The sequence below is a fragment of the Heterodontus francisci genome, chromosome 38, assembly GCF_036365525.1.
Source record: "Heterodontus francisci isolate sHetFra1 chromosome 38, sHetFra1.hap1, whole genome shotgun sequence".
NCBI lineage: Eukaryota > Metazoa > Chordata > Chondrichthyes > Heterodontiformes > Heterodontidae > Heterodontus > Heterodontus francisci.
Window position 1 is genome coordinate 38,014,457 of NC_090408.1, and position 18,191 is coordinate 38,032,647.

Genomic DNA, 18,191 nt, shown 5'->3' on the forward strand with positions numbered 1-18,191 from the left:
GTGGAGCGACCAAAATCAGGGACCCTGAAGAGGTCAGAATTGGAGGAGTGTTATTTATTTATTTATTTGCTATTTAGAGATACAACACTGAAACAAGTCCTTTGACCCACTGAGTCTGTGGTGACCAACAACCACCCATTTATACTAATCCTATATTAATCCCATGTTCCCTACCACATCCCCACCATTCTCCTACCTACACTAGAGGCAATTTACAATGGCCAATTTACCTATCAACCTACAAGTCTTTGGCTGTGGGAGGAAACCGGAGCACCCGGCAGAAACCCACCCGGTCACAGGGAGAACTTGCAAACTCCACACCGGCAGTACCCAGAACTGAACCTGGGTCGCTGGAGCTGTGAGGCTGTGGTGCTAACCACTGCGCCATCCTAGCTTAGGGATAGGGAAGTTGCAAGGCTGTTATCAACCATATCTTTATTCATTCAATCTCAGGCATCGTTGGCAAGGCTGGCATTTGTTGCCTATACCTACTTGTCCTGAGCAGGTGGTGGTGGGCCTTCTTTTTGAACCACGGAAATTCTTTTGTAGTGATTTGATACAACTGAGTGGCATACACTCATTTCTGAGGGCAGTTAAGAGTCAACCGTGTCAGTTTGGGACTGGAATCATTTGTAGGCTAGACCGGACAAGGATGGCAGGTTTCCTTCCCTCAGGCACCTTATCCACGTGAGCCTGGACAGGAAGTACCAGCAGGTTATTTAGCCGGTGGTTAGGAAGGGGTATCGCAACGCAGTGTAATTCTTTTCCGATTGCACAAGCAAGCAGCATCCAGACACAGCCTCCAGATATCCACATGGAACAGCAAGCCTCACTCATTTTCTACCCATCCTGCCCTAGCCCAGGATCATTAAGGCCAACTGTAGCCAAAGAGCAGTGACAGAGGCCGCAGCCTTCCTGGTATGTTGTACACAGGCCAATGAGTCACTCCATTAAAACTTTCTGTGCACCTAGTTTGAGCTAACATTACAAAACATATTGCATCAGCATTAGCATATGGTCAGGTACTAAGTTGCAAATAATTATTATTTCATGCACCTGAAGCAAGACCCTCTCTAGTCCTCACGTCACCAAATATACTGACATTGACCATGCACACTGACTAGCAAATCAAAAACAGTCTAAAAATAAAATAGAAGCGTAATTAATGGACGGTACCTTGAAGTGTCGATCCAGCTGTAATCTGATCCCCAAGTACCGTTTAAACTTTGAATCTATGCCTACAATGACTGGATGCCCTAACCTTTCATAGGATATCCTATTGTGTATTTTTAAAAGGGATCCTCTATTGTAATTGCACAGCTGGCACTCTTAAAAGAGCATTGCCTTTATGAAAAACTATTCAACACGAGCAGAATTTCTTATCCACAGCTGTTACAAAAATTTCTAAATTCACTTGAAAAAGCCCTTCAAAACACTCCCACAGGGGATGCAGAGACCAAGTGGGCCCACATCAGAGATGCCATCTATGAGTCAGCCATGACCACCTACGGCAAATGTGTGAAGTGGAATGCAGACTGGTTTCAATCTCATTTTGAAGAGCTGGAACCTGTCATAGCCGCTAAGCGCATTGCACTGCTGAACTACAAAAAAGCCCCCAGCGAGTTAACATCCATAGCACTTAAAACAGCCAGAAGCGCTGCACAAAGAACAGCCAGGCGCTGCGCAAATGACTACTGGCAACACCTATGCAGTCATATTCAGCTGGCCTCAGACACCGGAAACATCAGAGGAATGTATGATGGTATTAAGAGAGCTTTTGGGCCAACCATCAAGAAGATCGCCCCCCTCAAATCTAAATCAGGGGACACAATCACTAACCAACGCAAGCAAATGGACCGCTGGGTTGAGCACTACCTAGAACTGTACTCCAGGGAGAATGTTGTCACTGAGACTGCCCTCAATGCAGCCCAGTCTCTGCCAGTCATGGATGAGCTGGACGTACAGCCAACAAAATCGGAACTCAGTGATGCCATTGATTCTCTAGCCAGCGGAAAAGCCCCTGGGAAGGACAGCATTACCCCTGAAATAATCAAGAGTGCTAAGCCTGCCATACTCTCAGCACTCTACGAACTGCTTTGCCTGTGCTGGGACGAGGGAGCAGTACCACAGGACATGCGCGATGCCAATATCATCACCCTCTACAAAAACAAATTAGACCGCGGTGACTGCAAAAACTACCGTGGAATCTCCCTGCTCAGCATAGTGGGGAAAGTCTTCGCTCGAGTCGCTTTAAACAGGCTCCAGAAGCTGGCTGAGCATGTCTACACTGAGGCACAGTGTGGCTTTCGAGCAGAGAGATCGACCATTGACATGCTGTTCTCCCTTCGCCAGCTACAGGAGAAATGCCGCGAACAACAGATGCCCCTCTACGTTGCTTTCATTGATCTCACTAAAGCCTTTGACCTCGTCAGCAGACGTGGTCTCTTCAGACTACTAGAAAAGATCGGATGTCCACCAAAGCTACTAAGTATCATCACCTCATTCCATCACAATATGAAAGGCACAATTCAGCATAGTGGCGCCTCATCAGACCCCTTTCCTATCCTGAGTGGCGTGAAACAGGGCTGTGTTCTCGCACCTACACTGTTTGGGATTTTCTTCTCTCTGCTACTCTCACACGTGTTCAAATCTTCAGAAGAAGGAATTTTCCTCCACACAAGATCAGGGGGCAGGTTGTTCAACCTTGCCCGTCTAAGAGTGAAGGCGAAAGTACGGAAAGTCCTCATCAGGGAACTCCTCTTTGCTGACGATGCTGCATTAACATCTCACACTGAAGAGTGTCTGCAGAGTCTCATCGACAGGTTTGCGGCTGCCTGCAACACATTTGGCCTAACCATCAGCCTCAAGAAAACGAACATCATGGGACAGGACGTCAGAAATGCTCCATCCATCAATATTGGCGACCACGCTCTGGAAGTGGTTCAAGAGTTCACCTACCTAGGCTCAACTATCACCAGTAACCTGTCTCTCGATGCAGAAATCAACAAGCGCATGGGAAAGGCTTCCACTGCTATGTCCAGACTGGCCAAGAGAGTGTGGGAAAATGGCGCACTGACACGGAACACAAAAGTCCGAGTGTATCAAGCCTGTGTCCTCAGTACCTTGCTCTACGGCAGCGAGGCCTGGACAACGTATGTCAGCCAAGAGCAACGTCTCAATTCATTCCATCTTCGCTGCCTCCGGAGAATCCTTGGCATCAGGTGGCAGGACCGCATCTCCAACACAGAAGTCCTCGAGGCGGCCAACATCCCCAGGCTATACACACTACTGAGTCAGCGGCGCTTGAGATGACTTGGCCATGTGAGCCGCATGGAAGATGGCAGGATCCCCAAGGACACATTGTACAGCGAGCTCGCCACTGGTATCAGACCTACCGGCCGTCTATGTCTCCGCTTTAAAGACGTCTGCAAACGTGACATGAAGTCCTGTGACATTGATCACTAGTCATGGGAGTCAGTTGCCAGCGATCGCCAGAGCTGGCGGGCAGCCATAAAGGCGGGGCTAAAGTGTGGCGAGTCGAAGAGACTTAGCAGTTGGCAGGAAAAAAGACAGAAGCGCAAGGGGAGAGCCAACTGTGTAACAGCCCCGACAACCAATTTTTTCTGCAGCACCTGTGGAAGAGCCTGTCACTCTAGAATTGGCCTTTATAGCCACTCCAGGCGCTGCTTCACACACCACTGACCACCTCCAGGCGCTTACCCATTGTCTCCCAAGACAAGGAGGCCAAAGAAGAAGATTAGGGCAAATCTTTATTTAGTCACTCCCAATAACAAAACTTGCATTGAATTGTGTCACCAGCATGCAATATTCCTAGAGAGATACAGCACTGAAACAGGCCCTTCGGCCCACCGAGTCTGTGCTGACCATCAGCCACCCATTTATACTAATCCTACATTAATCCCATATTCCCTGCCATTCTCCTACCTACACTAGGGGCAATTTACAATGGCCAATTTACCTATCAACCTGCAAGTCTTTGGCAGTGTGACCCACATGGTCACAGGGAAAACTTGCAAACTCTGCACAGGCAGTACCCGGAACCGAACCCAGGTCGCTGGAGCTGTGAGGTTGCAGTGCTAACCACTGCGCCACTGTGCCACCCATTCATATTGTGGTGAGAAACATGACTTGCACCTCTTCCGATTCTTTGCAACCTACGCACAGAAATTGCTTGACAAAAGACTATGCCCCTCTAATAGAAGGGTGCTCAATAGATGGGAAGTCTTTTCTGGGGCCTAACTTTGGCAGGTTTAGGGAGGTGCAGGGGTGGTGGACGAAGAGGAGATAGGGTCTGCAAATGCACAGGAAATCCTCTGAAAAAACTCAAATTCACTTTGACCAATCAAGCCATGTGGAGGTTTGAAGTCGAGAAAGAACTTGCATTTATATAGCACCTTTCACAAACTCAAGATGTCCCAAAGAGCTTTGCAGCCAATAAAGTACCATATTTTGTAGTACAGGCACTGTTGTAATGCAGGAAAATTAGGTGTTCAACTTGCCTGGTCTGACAGCCTTTGCTTTACCCTCAGACTCCTCAATAGAAAGTTGCATACCTTGGAGTTCACCATTGCCATTAGGCGGTGTGAGAATAAGCAGTTTTCTATCTTTATTGGCTGTCATCTTCACTGATCACACAAGTGACAAAACAGCACTAAGCTTCAGTGAAACCAAATCAGAACCAATCCTGATGCTGACCCTCCTGTTTTGTCCGCTGACCTGGCTCTCTGACAGTCAAAGCTTAGACCACCTGAGGTTTTCTACCCTGCGACTGATGTTAGAACCCAGACTTAGTTACGCAAGGAGCCTAACCCTAGTTTCAGACGGGCACTCTGCACATTTAATAATCGGTGGCTTCCAACGTGGCAGTGGACTCACTTCTGAAAACAATCGTGCCTTGGAGATTGTGGCCAGATATTCACCCACTCAATGACTATTTTTTTCCCAAGAAACAGATGCAGCAGTGTTCAATTTATCCCCTTTAATATTCGTTAATATTGGGGGCAACAGATACATGGAGCAGGCTGGATGGACCAAGGGAATGAAACTAGAATCTAGTCAGAGGCCTTTGCTCAAGTGTTGCCGTATTGGTTGGCATGGATACGCACCTTCGGTAGTTGATGTAGTTGCTGCGGTGCAAATGTTCACATTTTGGTGTTCAAATGGTTTCTGTGGAACCAAACCCCCAAACAGGAGTAATCAGCTTCAGGGGAGCGGGGGGGGGGGGGGGGGGGGTGGGGGGGCTGCGTGTGGAGGTAGCTGTGAGGGACAGGGAAAGGGGATAATGACCTTAGGCCTTTAATTTGAGCTCCATCCAAGAACACACAATTCATGCAATGAATATTGTCTTTATGACAGAACCTCTGCAGTGAAAGCCAACTGAAAGAGAAGATATCACATGAGCGAAACCCTCTGAATCAGTCGGCTTTCAACAAAATAACAGGGATCTTCCTGGAGTCAAGCATTCCTCATGTATGTCCACAAGATTTGAAAGAGCAGATTGATAGGTTCACAGTGGCCCTGACAGATGGGTATATCATTTGCACTGTGCTTCCAGTCATTAAAAGCCTGCTGAATGAATGGTGCGTAATTTCACCTGAACAGAGAGAGCAAGAGAGACAGAATTACAGAGAGAGAGGGACAGAGAGAGAGAGAGACAGAGAGACAGAAAGTGAGAGAGAGAAATAAAGAGAGACAGAAATACAGAGAGAGAGAGAGAGCAGGGATAGAGGGAGAGAAATACAGAGAGCAAGAGAGACGGATACAGAGAGAAAAACAGGCAGAAATAAAGCCATAGGGACAGACAGAAGGAGAGAGAGGGATGGAGAGAGACAGAGAAACAGAGAGAGAGGGACGGAAAGCGAGAGAGACAGAAATAGAGAGAGTAAGAGAGAGAGGACAGACAGAGAGACAAATACAGAGATGGAGAGAGAAACAGGCAGAGAGAGGGATAAAGACAGACAGAGACAGACAGATAAAGAACTTCTGATCCTAACCACCCATTTTCAAATCAAACTCAAACTCTCATTTGAATGCACAAGTGAAACCACAATCTGTATTAATCACCCAAGCATACTCCATCCAGTGAGCGCTGTATTAGTATTTACATAGCTGCATCATATGCTAAGATAGAGAGCTAGGCAGTTGCTTCGGAGCTATAAACCATTTAAATGTTTCATTTGTTTTACATTCTTCTTTCATTTGGCCTCCTTTCCCTGATGCTCTGACACTTCTGCAGTGCAGGTTCCGTGGGACACTGGCTGCCATCCAATACCTTGTCTGTGGCCAGTCAACATGTGTGACCCTAGAGAGCTAGCTATTTGGTCATGGGCTCATCAACGCCTAACCTGATCCTGTCCTTGCCCAACATTTTCCCTAGGGAATCAAGGGAATGTTATCAGGGCCAGGAACCCTGGTTAATTCCGCCCCCCCACCACCCACCACTGCCCTTTGGGCAAAGGCACTGAGGACGATGGTTTTGCCCCGACCACTGCCTCAGCTGAGAACAGTTAATGCAGCACAGATGATACACTGACCTGGGCCCTGAGAATCACAGCTTCCTCAGAACTAATAGTGGCGATGGAATCTTTCCCGGGTTCGAGATGATTGACTGTGCCTCAGTTGGGACCTGACTCATTGCCAGGTTGCTCCAGTCGGTTTTCCATTTATCCTTCAAAACCACCTAAATATCTGATTCCGATTTTCCAGGGATCTGCAGCGTCAGTCACCACAGCACAGGAAATTTGAACTGGCTGCAGAGGACTTGTAGACGGTGAATTGATGCATTCTGTCAAACTGGCCCAACACTAGCCAAAACAATCCATGCAGGCTGTAACTGCGGCATGGGAGAGTACAACTGCCAATACCATCAGTTGAGTCATTGAGAATTTATGGGTTTGAAGGGCGTAGAGTGTGTGGGTTGTCAGAGGCAGGCATCAGGAATTGGGAGGGGGCAGGTGGAGAGGGTAACAGAGCATTGGAAATTGGGCAGATGGGAGACAGTGACAAAGGAGTGTATCCCAGTTTTGTTCCTTGGATGGATTGTATTCCTTGTATGGATCTGTACCTCTCAAGGAGCGAACACACCTATTGAGCCTTGGGAGTTGCACCTACATGCAGCATTTGTATAGGGCAAATATTGAAATTATATGTAGCAGCTGCACCAGATATTAGACTAGTTTAATACCGACTGCTAAAGTCAAACATTTACTCTCTCTGCCATGCTGAACATGTAGTTTACTGAGCAAGATGTACATGTAGAGGAGATGCGACTGAAATGTACAAGAGCTATACACTGCAAGACCTCAATGAATTAGCAGCGAACACTTACATAGAGTTTACAGCACAGAAATAGGCCATTTGGCCCAACTAGTCTGTGCTGGTGCTTTTGCTGCACACGAGCCTCCTCCAACCCTATTTCATCTCACCCTATCAGCACGTCCTTCTATTCCTTTCTCCCTCATGTACTTATCCAACTTCCCCTTAAATACATGAATGCACTTGATTTACAGTCTGAACGCACAGCAGCTGAGGTTGTTACAAGGCATGTGAGTAGCTCAGTTTTCATCCAGTTTCATACATGCAGGGATAATCATTGCACTGCGTACCGAATGTTAACCCATTCAGCATCAGGAACAGCATGTTTGGAGAATGTAACCTGTGTTTTCTTTGCTCGTGCTATTTATCTTTTTTTTGTTGAATGCAAGGCTTCTTTCTTTAGCTAATTTTTTAAAGCCAAGTATAGAAGACGTTTCACTTCAGGGACCCAGTGGACAGGTACAGCAACTACTTTACTCTTCCTCAAAACAGCATCATACAATCATAGAATGACACAGTATGGAAGGAGGCCATTCAGCCCATCATATCAGTACTGGCTGTTTGAAAGAGCTATCCAATTAGTTCCACTCCCCCGCAACACGTTTTTCCCCTTCAAGTATTTATCCAATTCCCTCTTGAAAGTTACTATTGAATCTGCTTCCCCCACCCTATCCAGCAGCACTTTCCAGATGATTATCATTTGCTGCATAAAAGACTTTCTCCTCATCTCCCCTCTGGTTGTTTTGCCAATTATTTTAAATCTCTTCTGTCACTGGCAACGGTGTCTCCTTGTTCATCAAAACCCTTCTAGATTCTGAATAGCAGCATCAAACCTCCCCTTGACCTTCTCTGTTATAAGGAGAACCATCCCAGCTTCTCCAGTCCCTCATCCCTGATTTCACTCTAGTAAATCTTCTCGGCACTCTCTCTAAGACCGTGACATCCTTCCTAAAGTTGGTGCCTAGAACTGAATGCAATAGACCAGCTGAGGACTAACCAGGGGTTTAGAAAGGTTTAGCATAACTTCCTTGCTTTTGTGCTCTATGCCTCTGTTTTTAAAGACAAGGATCCTGTTTGTTTTTTTAATAGCCTGCTCAACTTGTTTTGCAACCTTCAAAAATTTATGTACATAGAATTTTGTAGAATATACACCACAGGAATAGGTCATTTGGCCCAATAGTTCTATGCCAGTGTTAGTGCTCCACACTGACCTCATGCCACCCCTCTTCACCTCGCCCTATCAACATATTCTATTCCTTTCTCCCTCCTGTATTTATCCATCTTCCGGTTAAATTAATTTGCCTGCCAAAGTTGCTACATACACTGCCACATCTCTCTGCTCCGACACTCCTTCTAAAACTGTACCATTTAGTTTACATTGCCTCTCCTCATTTTTCCCGTGTGACACCTCTCCATTTTGGTTTACAGTCTACCCCTCTTCATTCAAAGTTGCCTAATTCAAATTATCTGTTAGTTCAAATTTAATTCGAGCAGAAAATGTCTCTGCTTTATTACTATTGGTTCATTCGAGCTGCTGGATAATATATAGTTGTTGTTTCAAGCAGGTGTCGTCGAGATCAGCCATTCTGTTGCCTCTCGGAATGAGATTGCCAATTTAATGCCAAATTAGGGGGAGTTTTGTGTTGTGGCACTATTGCCCACCAGGTACTGAATTGGGACTGTCCAATCTAATTTCATGGTGGGCCCTTACAGTCAACACAGCTGACTTCCATCCAATCAAGTCTCCCTCTTTTTTTTTTGAGGTGCTTGTCTTCCTTCCAGCTTCCCAGAGCACCCTGTGCCATGCTCCATCCGCCACCTGCTCCCAGGCCTCAGCCAAAACCACTCTGAACACAGCCATTTAGTGGGGTACAAGAACCAAGAGAATTGGGGGTGTTTGTGCACAAATCTCTGAAGCTGGCAGGACAGGTTAACAAAGCAGTTAATAAAGCATATGGAATCTTGAGCTTTATAAGTAGAGGCATCGAGTATAAAAGTCAGGAAGTTATGCTAAAGCTATAGAAAACACTATTTCAGCCCTACCTGGAGTATTGTGTCTAATTCTGGGCACCAAACTTTAGGGAGAGAGTGAAGACTTTGGAAAAGGTACAGAAAAGATTGACTTGAATGGTTGCAGCGATGAGGGATTTCAATTACATGGATAGACTGAAGAAGCTCCTTAAAGCAGAGAAGACTAAGAGGAGATTTGATAGAGGTGTTTAAAATCATGAAGGGTTGAGATAGAGTAAATAAAGAGAAACTTTCTAATGGCTGATGGGATGATAAAAAGAGGACACAGGTTTAACGTGATTGGCAAAAGAACCTGAGGCAACATGAGGGAAAATGTTTTTATGGAACGAGTGATTAGGATTTGGAATGCACTGTCTAAATGTGTGGTGGATACAGTTCAATAGCAGCCTTCGAAAGGGAATTAGGTAAATACTTGAAAGGGAAAAATTTGCAGGGATATGGGGAAAGAGCAGGGGAGTGGGATTAACTGAATTGCACTTCGAAAGGGTTGGCGCAGACTCAATGGGCCAAATGGCCTCCTTTTGTACTGTACTATTCTATGATTCCATGATCACACTTGATGGTCCCTGATTTTACCTTCCTCGTTGCAGAGGTACTCATCCCATTCTTGGCACCATGTCATGACAACACAGCTGAGAATGGGACCCTAGCCCCCAACTCCCTGTTTCTCCTTGAGGTTCAAGTGGCAATTTGATTGTGATTGTGATAACTTTTTTATGTGTCTTGAGCTTGACCTCATAGTTTGATGTTGTCAGAACCGTTGAACTGAATCACCAGCTCAGATGCCACAGCTTAGCATTCTAACCAAGAGCTTTCAATTCTCAATAATCATTGACAAGTTAATGTTTGTAGGACAGATAAATGATCTATTTGTTTACCTGCCCCTACTTCCAGCTACTAAGTGGACTTGTCTATTGCGTCATTAAGATGAGGACGATATTAATGTGAAATCTCAGACCCTGAGCTTTGGTTTGGTGATATATGAACTTGACCTGTCAGACTAGAGGAGTAAATTACCTTGTTGTATTTACCAAGGTCATTCCCTCCCTGGTATCTGAAATTATTCCAGTGCAAAAATGCAACAATCATGCAAACGGAGCAATAGTTGATCAACATCACATAATTGTGATTTAATTAAAATAACATTTTCAAAAGTTCACAGCATATTTACCAAGGGTCCGTTATTAGGATTGCCAACTCTGGTTGGATGTATTCCTGGAGGTTTCATCATATGACCTCCTGCCTGTGACTGCCCCACCCAGTTGAACAGACTCCAATGTTTTTATAACTAATAGAACTGAAAGAAAAGGGAGAAAAACCCACAGTTTCTCTAATGCTCCTTTGAACTTTCTCCTGGGTTGCTCACTGCAGTGTCTGGGAGACTAATTCCTTAATTCCTGGAAACTCCAGGACCATCCTGGAGGTTGGCAACCCTAATCAGTATGGAAAGATTCAATCACCCCAGGCAAATTTCTTTTTTTGCCACACATTCTCCTAGTCCAGTCTCTACCAAGCAGTCAGTTTCCAGCCAAGTGCATACATGAATCAATGATTGCTTTGTCCGCAATTGGTTGGCAGAAGCCCAATTCAAGGAAAGCCAGCTTAAGTGTCTCTTCATTGCCACCTCCCCCACCGCAGCAATGGCAGCATCTGCTCCCCCCCATCCTGCCCTCCTATAGAAATGGATTCAACAGCTACCAAGTTCAAGCGCAGGAGTATTCCTCCGGAATGAGGGGTGGAGCATGGAGAAACTCAAATAGAAGGGGGTTTCAGAATGAAGCAGTCTAGCCTTTGTAACATTTCAAGATTCAATTAATGGATGACCAAAGCCCAGTTCAATGGACAAAGAAAAAACAACAACTGTTATGACCCAGTGCTGGAGGTCCAAGCAGAGGGGTTAACACTTCTGTTATCAATAATTTTAGCAAACAAGTTGTCATAAATTTTCTAATATTATCAACAGCAGGAATTTAATTCCTTGGGATAAGAATACAGTACGGTAGCATAGTGGTTATGCTACTAGCCTATTAATCCAGAGCCTCCACTAATGATCTGGAGACATGAGTTCAAACCCCACCATGGCAGCTGGGGAATTTAAATCCAATTAAATAAAACTGGAATAAAAAGCTAGTATCAGTAATGCTGACCACAAAATTACTGGATTGTCATAAAAACTCATCTGGTACGCTAATATCCTTTAGGGAAGGAAATCTGCTATACTTACAGAGTCTGGCCAAAAAGTGACTCGAGACCCACAGTAAGGTGGTTGATTCTTAACTGCACTCTGAAAAGACCTAGCAAGCTATACTGTTGTATTCCAAAAGGTGACTCACCACCACCTTCTCAAGGGCAATTAGGAATGGATAATAAATGCTGACCTTGCTAGTAACATTCACATCCAGTGAATGAATAAGAAAAATTGCTCTAGTTGCTATAGGAACATTGTAATTCATTCAGAAAGAACAATTTAACTGCACATGATGTCTGTTGCAGTTTCCTCCTCCCACTATATTTTCCAATGTAAATCTGACTTTTTTCTACTCTCGTTCTGTCTGATTTCCCCTCCCACTGCCAACATATCGCGTTAGTGTTTTGCAAATAACCTGGTATTCAGCCCCTCTCCACTGCAGTCCTGTAGGTGCTCTCTATAGGAGATGAGTGGGAGAAAACCAAATGTTTTTTCTCTCTCTCTCTGTTCTGACAACCAATTAGCCATTATGGTTAAGCCAAAATTGTGAATGGCAGAACTTTTAGGAACCAAAGGGGACCATTCAGCCCAACAAGCCTGTTGTTGACATCAACCTCAACTGTCCATCTTGTCACTATTTCCATTAATTCCTTCTCTCACCAAGATCCCAATGTGTGGGGAACTTATGATTAAAATCTTTTTTCACCTCCCTGACACCCAATATCTTGGCGTTCCAATGTGTACCCATATCACGATGCATTTCCAATAATTTTGAGAGAAAGCAAATTCATAATCTAACTTCTCGGTCATGTCAAGCTGAAAAGCACAAGATACAAAGAGCCACCAGATATTAAATAGGATACACACAAGAGAAAGAAAGGCTGGCATTAATATAGCACCTTTCACACCTTGGGGCGTCCCAAAGCGCTTTACAGTCAATGAAGAACTTTAGAAGTGCAGTCACTGTTGTAGGAAATGCAGCAGGAAGTTTGTGCACAGCAAGCTCCCACAATCAGCAATATGATAATGACCAGCTAATCTGTTTTTTTCAGAAGTGTTGGTTGAGGGATAAATATTGGCCAGGATACCAGAGGCAACACCCCTGCTCGTCTTTGACTAGTATCACGGGATCTTTTACATACACCTGAGAAGCAGGCAGAGTCTTGGTTTAATGTCTCATTCAAAAGACAGATGAGATGTTAAACAATAGCCTTCCTTCAGTCCTCAAGATATCACACATCACAAGTAGCTGGAGTGAACCCAGTATCCCAAATAACTATCTGGAATATTTATAGACTGTATATTTGGCAGCTTTTCTATTTCATATACTCTTGCCTAGCACTCTTAACCATAAATTATGATAAAGATCTCTGCTCGTGAAACTGACCTGAGTAACTTGTGAACACAAGAGTCAGGAGTAACTTACGAGCAAACTTGTAAGTGGTAGAATTAACCCAATTTTTGTTGCCTGTGATTCAAGCCACAGATACAACATGTTTTAGAGACGTATTTATGTCCCATTGATTCCACAAGATTGGAATACAAAATAAAACATTTGCAGTATGGCGTGTGTGGTACTGTATGTTCATATCCCATATGGACATCTAGTTAAAGCATAATATCTGGAATATGTTACTAAATTATGCTTGAGATATGACTACTGTTGGTGATGCTCATGGGCGATGTATTAATAGGGCTAATTTTGCTGACCTTAGCCCTGGGGTACGCACAGTTCCCTGGGTGCAAAGGTCAAGTAACAGTGGTGGAGGCCATGATTGCTCAACTCAGGCCTGTGAGGCAGTTAAATGACTCTGACGTGGTGTCCTTGGCTTCTTTGCTCCACCCCCCCCCCCCACCTCATTTTCCTGTGGGAGCATGGGTATCTGAGAAAGCACGGCACTACAAACCAATGAAGGACCCCCCCCGCTTACCCAAAAACATAGGGTCTGTGAATAGGGTTGCCAACCCTCCAGGATTGTCCTGGAGTCTCCAAGAATTAAAGATTAATTTCCTGGACACTCCTGTCTCCAGCAGACTCTGGTGAGCAACTCGGGAGAAATATCATAGCGGCATTAAAAAACATTGTGTGTTCTTTTTTCATTTAAAAGAAAACCTTTCGTTTCTTAGATGTAAAAAATATTGGAGACAGGGGGGTTAAAGCTATTTGAGGGCAGCGTGGTTGGAGGTGTGGAGTCATTTGATGACATCTCCAGGAATATGTCAAACCAGAGTTGGGAACTCCAAACAGCAGGGGCTCCAAGGGCAAGCTGGAGAAAGCAGGTAAGATTGTTTCACAAAATATCACCTGCCCAGCCATCAGCCTGACTCCAGGATGTTACTGTCCAGTCGGGGCTTTCCATTGACAGCCAGTCGGTCCTGATTCTCCCCTGGTAGGGCCTAAACCTGCTGCAGAGAGACAGGACATCCCAGCGTTACTGGGCACCTGTCTGGTGGTAAAGGGTGGGTAAACAGGGGAGGGATGCCAGGAAGATCCCACTTGTGTATTTATATTACCTATCTCTCTGTGCAATTTTAACACAGACACAATCGACCTAGAATAACCGAGTAATTCTTCAGTGAAGCAGTGTTTGAAAAGTCTCTGCTCCAATACCGCCAAGAGTGAGTTCAAGATTTCTGCCTGTTCATGTTGATCTCAAAGGCCCCATGGATTCAAAGAACAGGGGAGTTCTTCCAGTGTCGCAGCCAGCACTTACCACACAAATAAACAAACATCAACTGATCCTTTATCTTATTCCTGTTTGCAGGAGCTGTCTGTGTGAAAACTGGCAGCTGCACAATAATTGCAAAAGTCCTTCATTGACTGCAAAGTTCTTTGGGACAGCATCGTAAAGGATGTGGAAGGCACTGTAGGAATGCAGGCTCTGAACACCCATACACACATTTCATTAAAGGAACACACTGGAAAACTACACTGGGGGTGGGGAGGCGGTAAACTCCCTGGCTAACACAGATGGTAATACTAAGTTTACTTTTCATTTCTTGCCTCTGTCTAGTAAAGAGTGGGAGCTGGCTTTTGCCAGCACACATATGGCTTTCATTTCTCCTTGGCAATGCAGTGAAAAGCAGAGCTGGCAGATAAGCAAACTCTGGATCTATGCAGGAGGAACCTCCCCCTCCCACCACCGACTCTCCCCTTTGATACCTGCCTCCTCTTCAAAAGAATACATCAAATACCGGAATTCGCTTTAACACGGATCGTGAGTGCATGGCGGGCAGACACTGCATCCTGACCTTTACTGGTTCCTTCTAAAGCACCTCGTATACTGCACATCCAGGGAGGCTGGGCAGTGAACAGATCCAGCCCTTTACTGCATTGTGTTGAGTGCAAAGCATCTGCAATACTCACAGTTAACACAGAGCAGATTAGAAACCTCTTCGCTTCAAAGTTAAGCATCTCTACTGGCTGTAGATTTAAAAGAAAATCTTTGGTTTGTTCCAGTCTTACCTTTGTGACAGTCATGCAGAAATTATTGCTGGAGTGGGAGGAGGGGGGTGTGCGAGTACGAGAAGCTTCCAGAAGGTAGAGAGATGGTCCTGAAGGAACGGGGATGTTCTGCTGTGCTGCTGCTGCTGTTCTTGTTGCAGTGGGTAGGCGTCAGTGATACAGGAAGCCCGAGAACTCTTTCCAATCTGATTAACCCAGCCTAATGTAGCTTATTGATGTCAGCTTTCATTTATAATGGATGAGCTCCTGGATAGGAGGCTGGTACCAGGGAAATCTTCACACAGGGAGGAGAATGAGAGAGAGAGAGAGAGATTGTATGTGTAACAGCAAGAGAGCACAAACAAGCAGGAAGTGGAAGGATTTTTGCTTGCCAGATCACCAGTAACAATAGCAATTCCAGGGAGAGCTTCAAACAGCCCAGGAGAGGAGGGTGGCTGAATTACTCTGACAGCAGAGAGTTAGTATTCCCTTCTTTCAGATCAGGGCAAGGGACAGGGGAAACCCCGGAGTTTAACCTGCTGCGTTAGGGCTGAATAGAGTGCACCGGATTAATATTTCACAGCAGCCTCGTAAATCTGAATGTGAAGGATACACAAGGTCGAGAAGAATCTGCAAGATGCCATTTCTGAGATTTCAGAATCTGGTTCTGAATATGAGTAAAAACTTTATTTCTCAACCTCCCAGACAATGGGTTTCTTTGTGGGGTCCCAGCTGTCTGACTAATTGTGGGTTATATCTTACTGTTGCTTCCCGGGAGAGCACAGAATTTTATCTTCAGCCTTTGCTTCCCAGTGAAATGATTGTGAATTGGAAAAACCACATTAAGGACTTGACAGGATCCCAAAAGACTCGACGCCTTTCAAAAACAGTAATACTTTTCCAGTTGAGATTCTGTGCATGCGATCCCCGATCTACTATGAATTCCGAGGGTAATTTAGTAAGATCTCACTCAATGGCGTCACCTTCATGATAGAGATTCTATGTATTTCCCAAAACACTTGCTGATTTAACAGACTAGGAAAATGTAACTGCTTTGCTCACTGGGTGAATAAAAAGACTTGCATTTATCTGGCACCCTTTATCAACCTCGGGACGCCCCAAAGCGCTTTACAACCAATGAAATACTTTCCAAGCGAAGTCACTGTTTTAATGTAGAAATGGTGGTAACTAATTTGTGCACAGCAAGCTCCCACAAACAACAATGAGACAATCACCAGATCAGCTGGTTTTCTTTGTTATGTTGATTGACCAGGACACCGCGGAGCATTCCCCTCCTCTTGTCTTCCAAATGGTGTCCTTGGATCTTTTGTGTGCAACTGAGAGGGCAGACAGGGCCTCGGTTTAATGTCTCATCTGAAGGACGGCACCTCCGACAGTGCAGCATTTCCCCAGTACTGCACTGGTGTGTCAGATAATTGATGTGTGAGATTGCTTGACCCATTTGTATAACATTCCTGTCTCACTATTTTAGCCCGTTGGCTAAAACTACAACAACATGCATCCAAATAGTCACTTTAATGTAGGAAAATGTCTCAAGGCTTTTAACTCCTCTGTTGAGATACGAAGCAAAGGAATGTCATAAAAACACACAAAGCACCCTTATTCTCGTATTGCCAACTGCAGTTTTCCAGACCTTAGGCATTGGCTAACAGTTATACCACCCAAGTGTGCAGCCAGTCCTATCCAGAGCCGGTTCACGGCTCAGGGTGGGTGTCATTCTTCAAACAGCTGGTACAGGTCAGATGGGCCAAATGACCTCCTTCTGTTCTGTATATTGTTATTGTTGTCCTTTGACCTGCTACCTCTCGCTGGGCAGTACTTGCAATGGCCCTGGTGCTACAATGCCATCATGCCTTGATGCAACATATTCAGCAGATGTCCTTTTCGTGTAATGAAGAAAGCGGAGTTATGCTTCAGCTTGCGATTTGGACTTTGCTTTTGAAACTCCCAAACTGGCATTTATATCGCACATTATTACATTGCTCAGAAACACTTCTCGCCTTCCTCACATGTGATAAATTATTTAGAACTGAAAATGATGATTATGTTGTGAAATGAAGCAGCACATTTTCACAGCAAGGAATGAAATGAATGACTAATTTTATTTGGCCAGATTGGGTTCAAAAGTGGTTGTATAACTGAAGCCTTAGTGAAATGCAGGCTGTAAAACTGGGAATGGCTCCATTCACAATATCGTCATTCCTTTTCAAGATTAAAGTGTTGTCAATTGAAATGTTCAAGTCTGAGATCGATACATTTTTGTTAGAAGAGGGTATCCGGGGAGGGAATGAAGCAAAGCTGGGTAAATGGAGTTGGGGTACAGATTGGCCATGAATAACCAGCTGATATTCAGAGCATAGAGTCACGCATCATCAATATGTGCCTGTGTGTACTTTGAAGCCATGAATTTGCACTTTCAGGAGGGGAGGGGGAAGTATAAGGACTTTTTAATGCTGTGGGTTTTCCTGAACGGTTCAAAGTGCTCTGTGATTTTGTCCTGTCACACTTATTTATGATTCGGCCCCCAATTTATTGAAACAATGAATTACCAAAAATAGGTTCTTCCTCCATTTCCTTCCCTTGTGAGTGCTCCAAGTTGACTCATGGGCAATATTACTGACTAATTCAATCTGTTTGTCGGGTGCGCAGTTCAAATAACAATTCATCTGCATTCCTCAGTCACAGCTGCTTGGCTTTCCAGAGGAACCTGTAACCTAGGATTGAAAAGAACCCTTGAAAATGAATAACGCTTTTATTTGTTCATTTGGCAGTTCTTTGCCTTGTTGTAACAGTCGCTCACCAACAACTGAGTGTGCACTGCCAGGACCCATTTTTAAATGAATTAGAGGGATCTTGAGCTGGCTCTCTGTCGATTCAATATCAATTTGTACTTTCAGGGTCTTTGTTCCCTCCCTCTCTCGAAGACTCTGTTTCTTGCTGAAGTGCAGCTCTGCACAATCCAGTGCATCAGCCATATTGGGGGAGATGGTGGCATAGAGGTAATATCGCTAAACTAATAATCCAGAGGCCCAGGCTAATTCCCTGGGGACATGGGTTCAAATCCCACCACAGCAGCTGGTGGATTTTAAATTTAGTTATTTAATAAAAATCTGCAAGTGAAAGTTAGTCTCAGTAATGGTGCCATGAATCTATCTTTGATTGTTGTAAAAA

At 44.7% G+C, this 18,191-nt stretch overlaps 1 protein-coding gene across 3 annotated transcripts in view; it reads right to left on the reverse strand.

Annotated features, from left to right (window-relative positions):
• Positions 1 to 15,488, reverse strand: part of coro2ba (coronin, actin binding protein, 2Ba) — a 174,987-nt gene extending 159,499 nt beyond the window's left edge. The window contains exon 1 of one of the 3 annotated variants that reach the window (XM_068018131.1): positions 15,021 to 15,488. In XM_068018131.1, coding sequence (XP_067874232.1) covers positions 15,021 to 15,035 — 15 coding nt within the window. In that variant the 5' untranslated portion in view covers positions 15,036 to 15,488. The other 2 variants (XM_068018130.1, XM_068018132.1) reach the window with 2 other exon arrangements.
• Between the last annotated feature and the right edge of the window lie 2,703 nt (positions 15,489 to 18,191).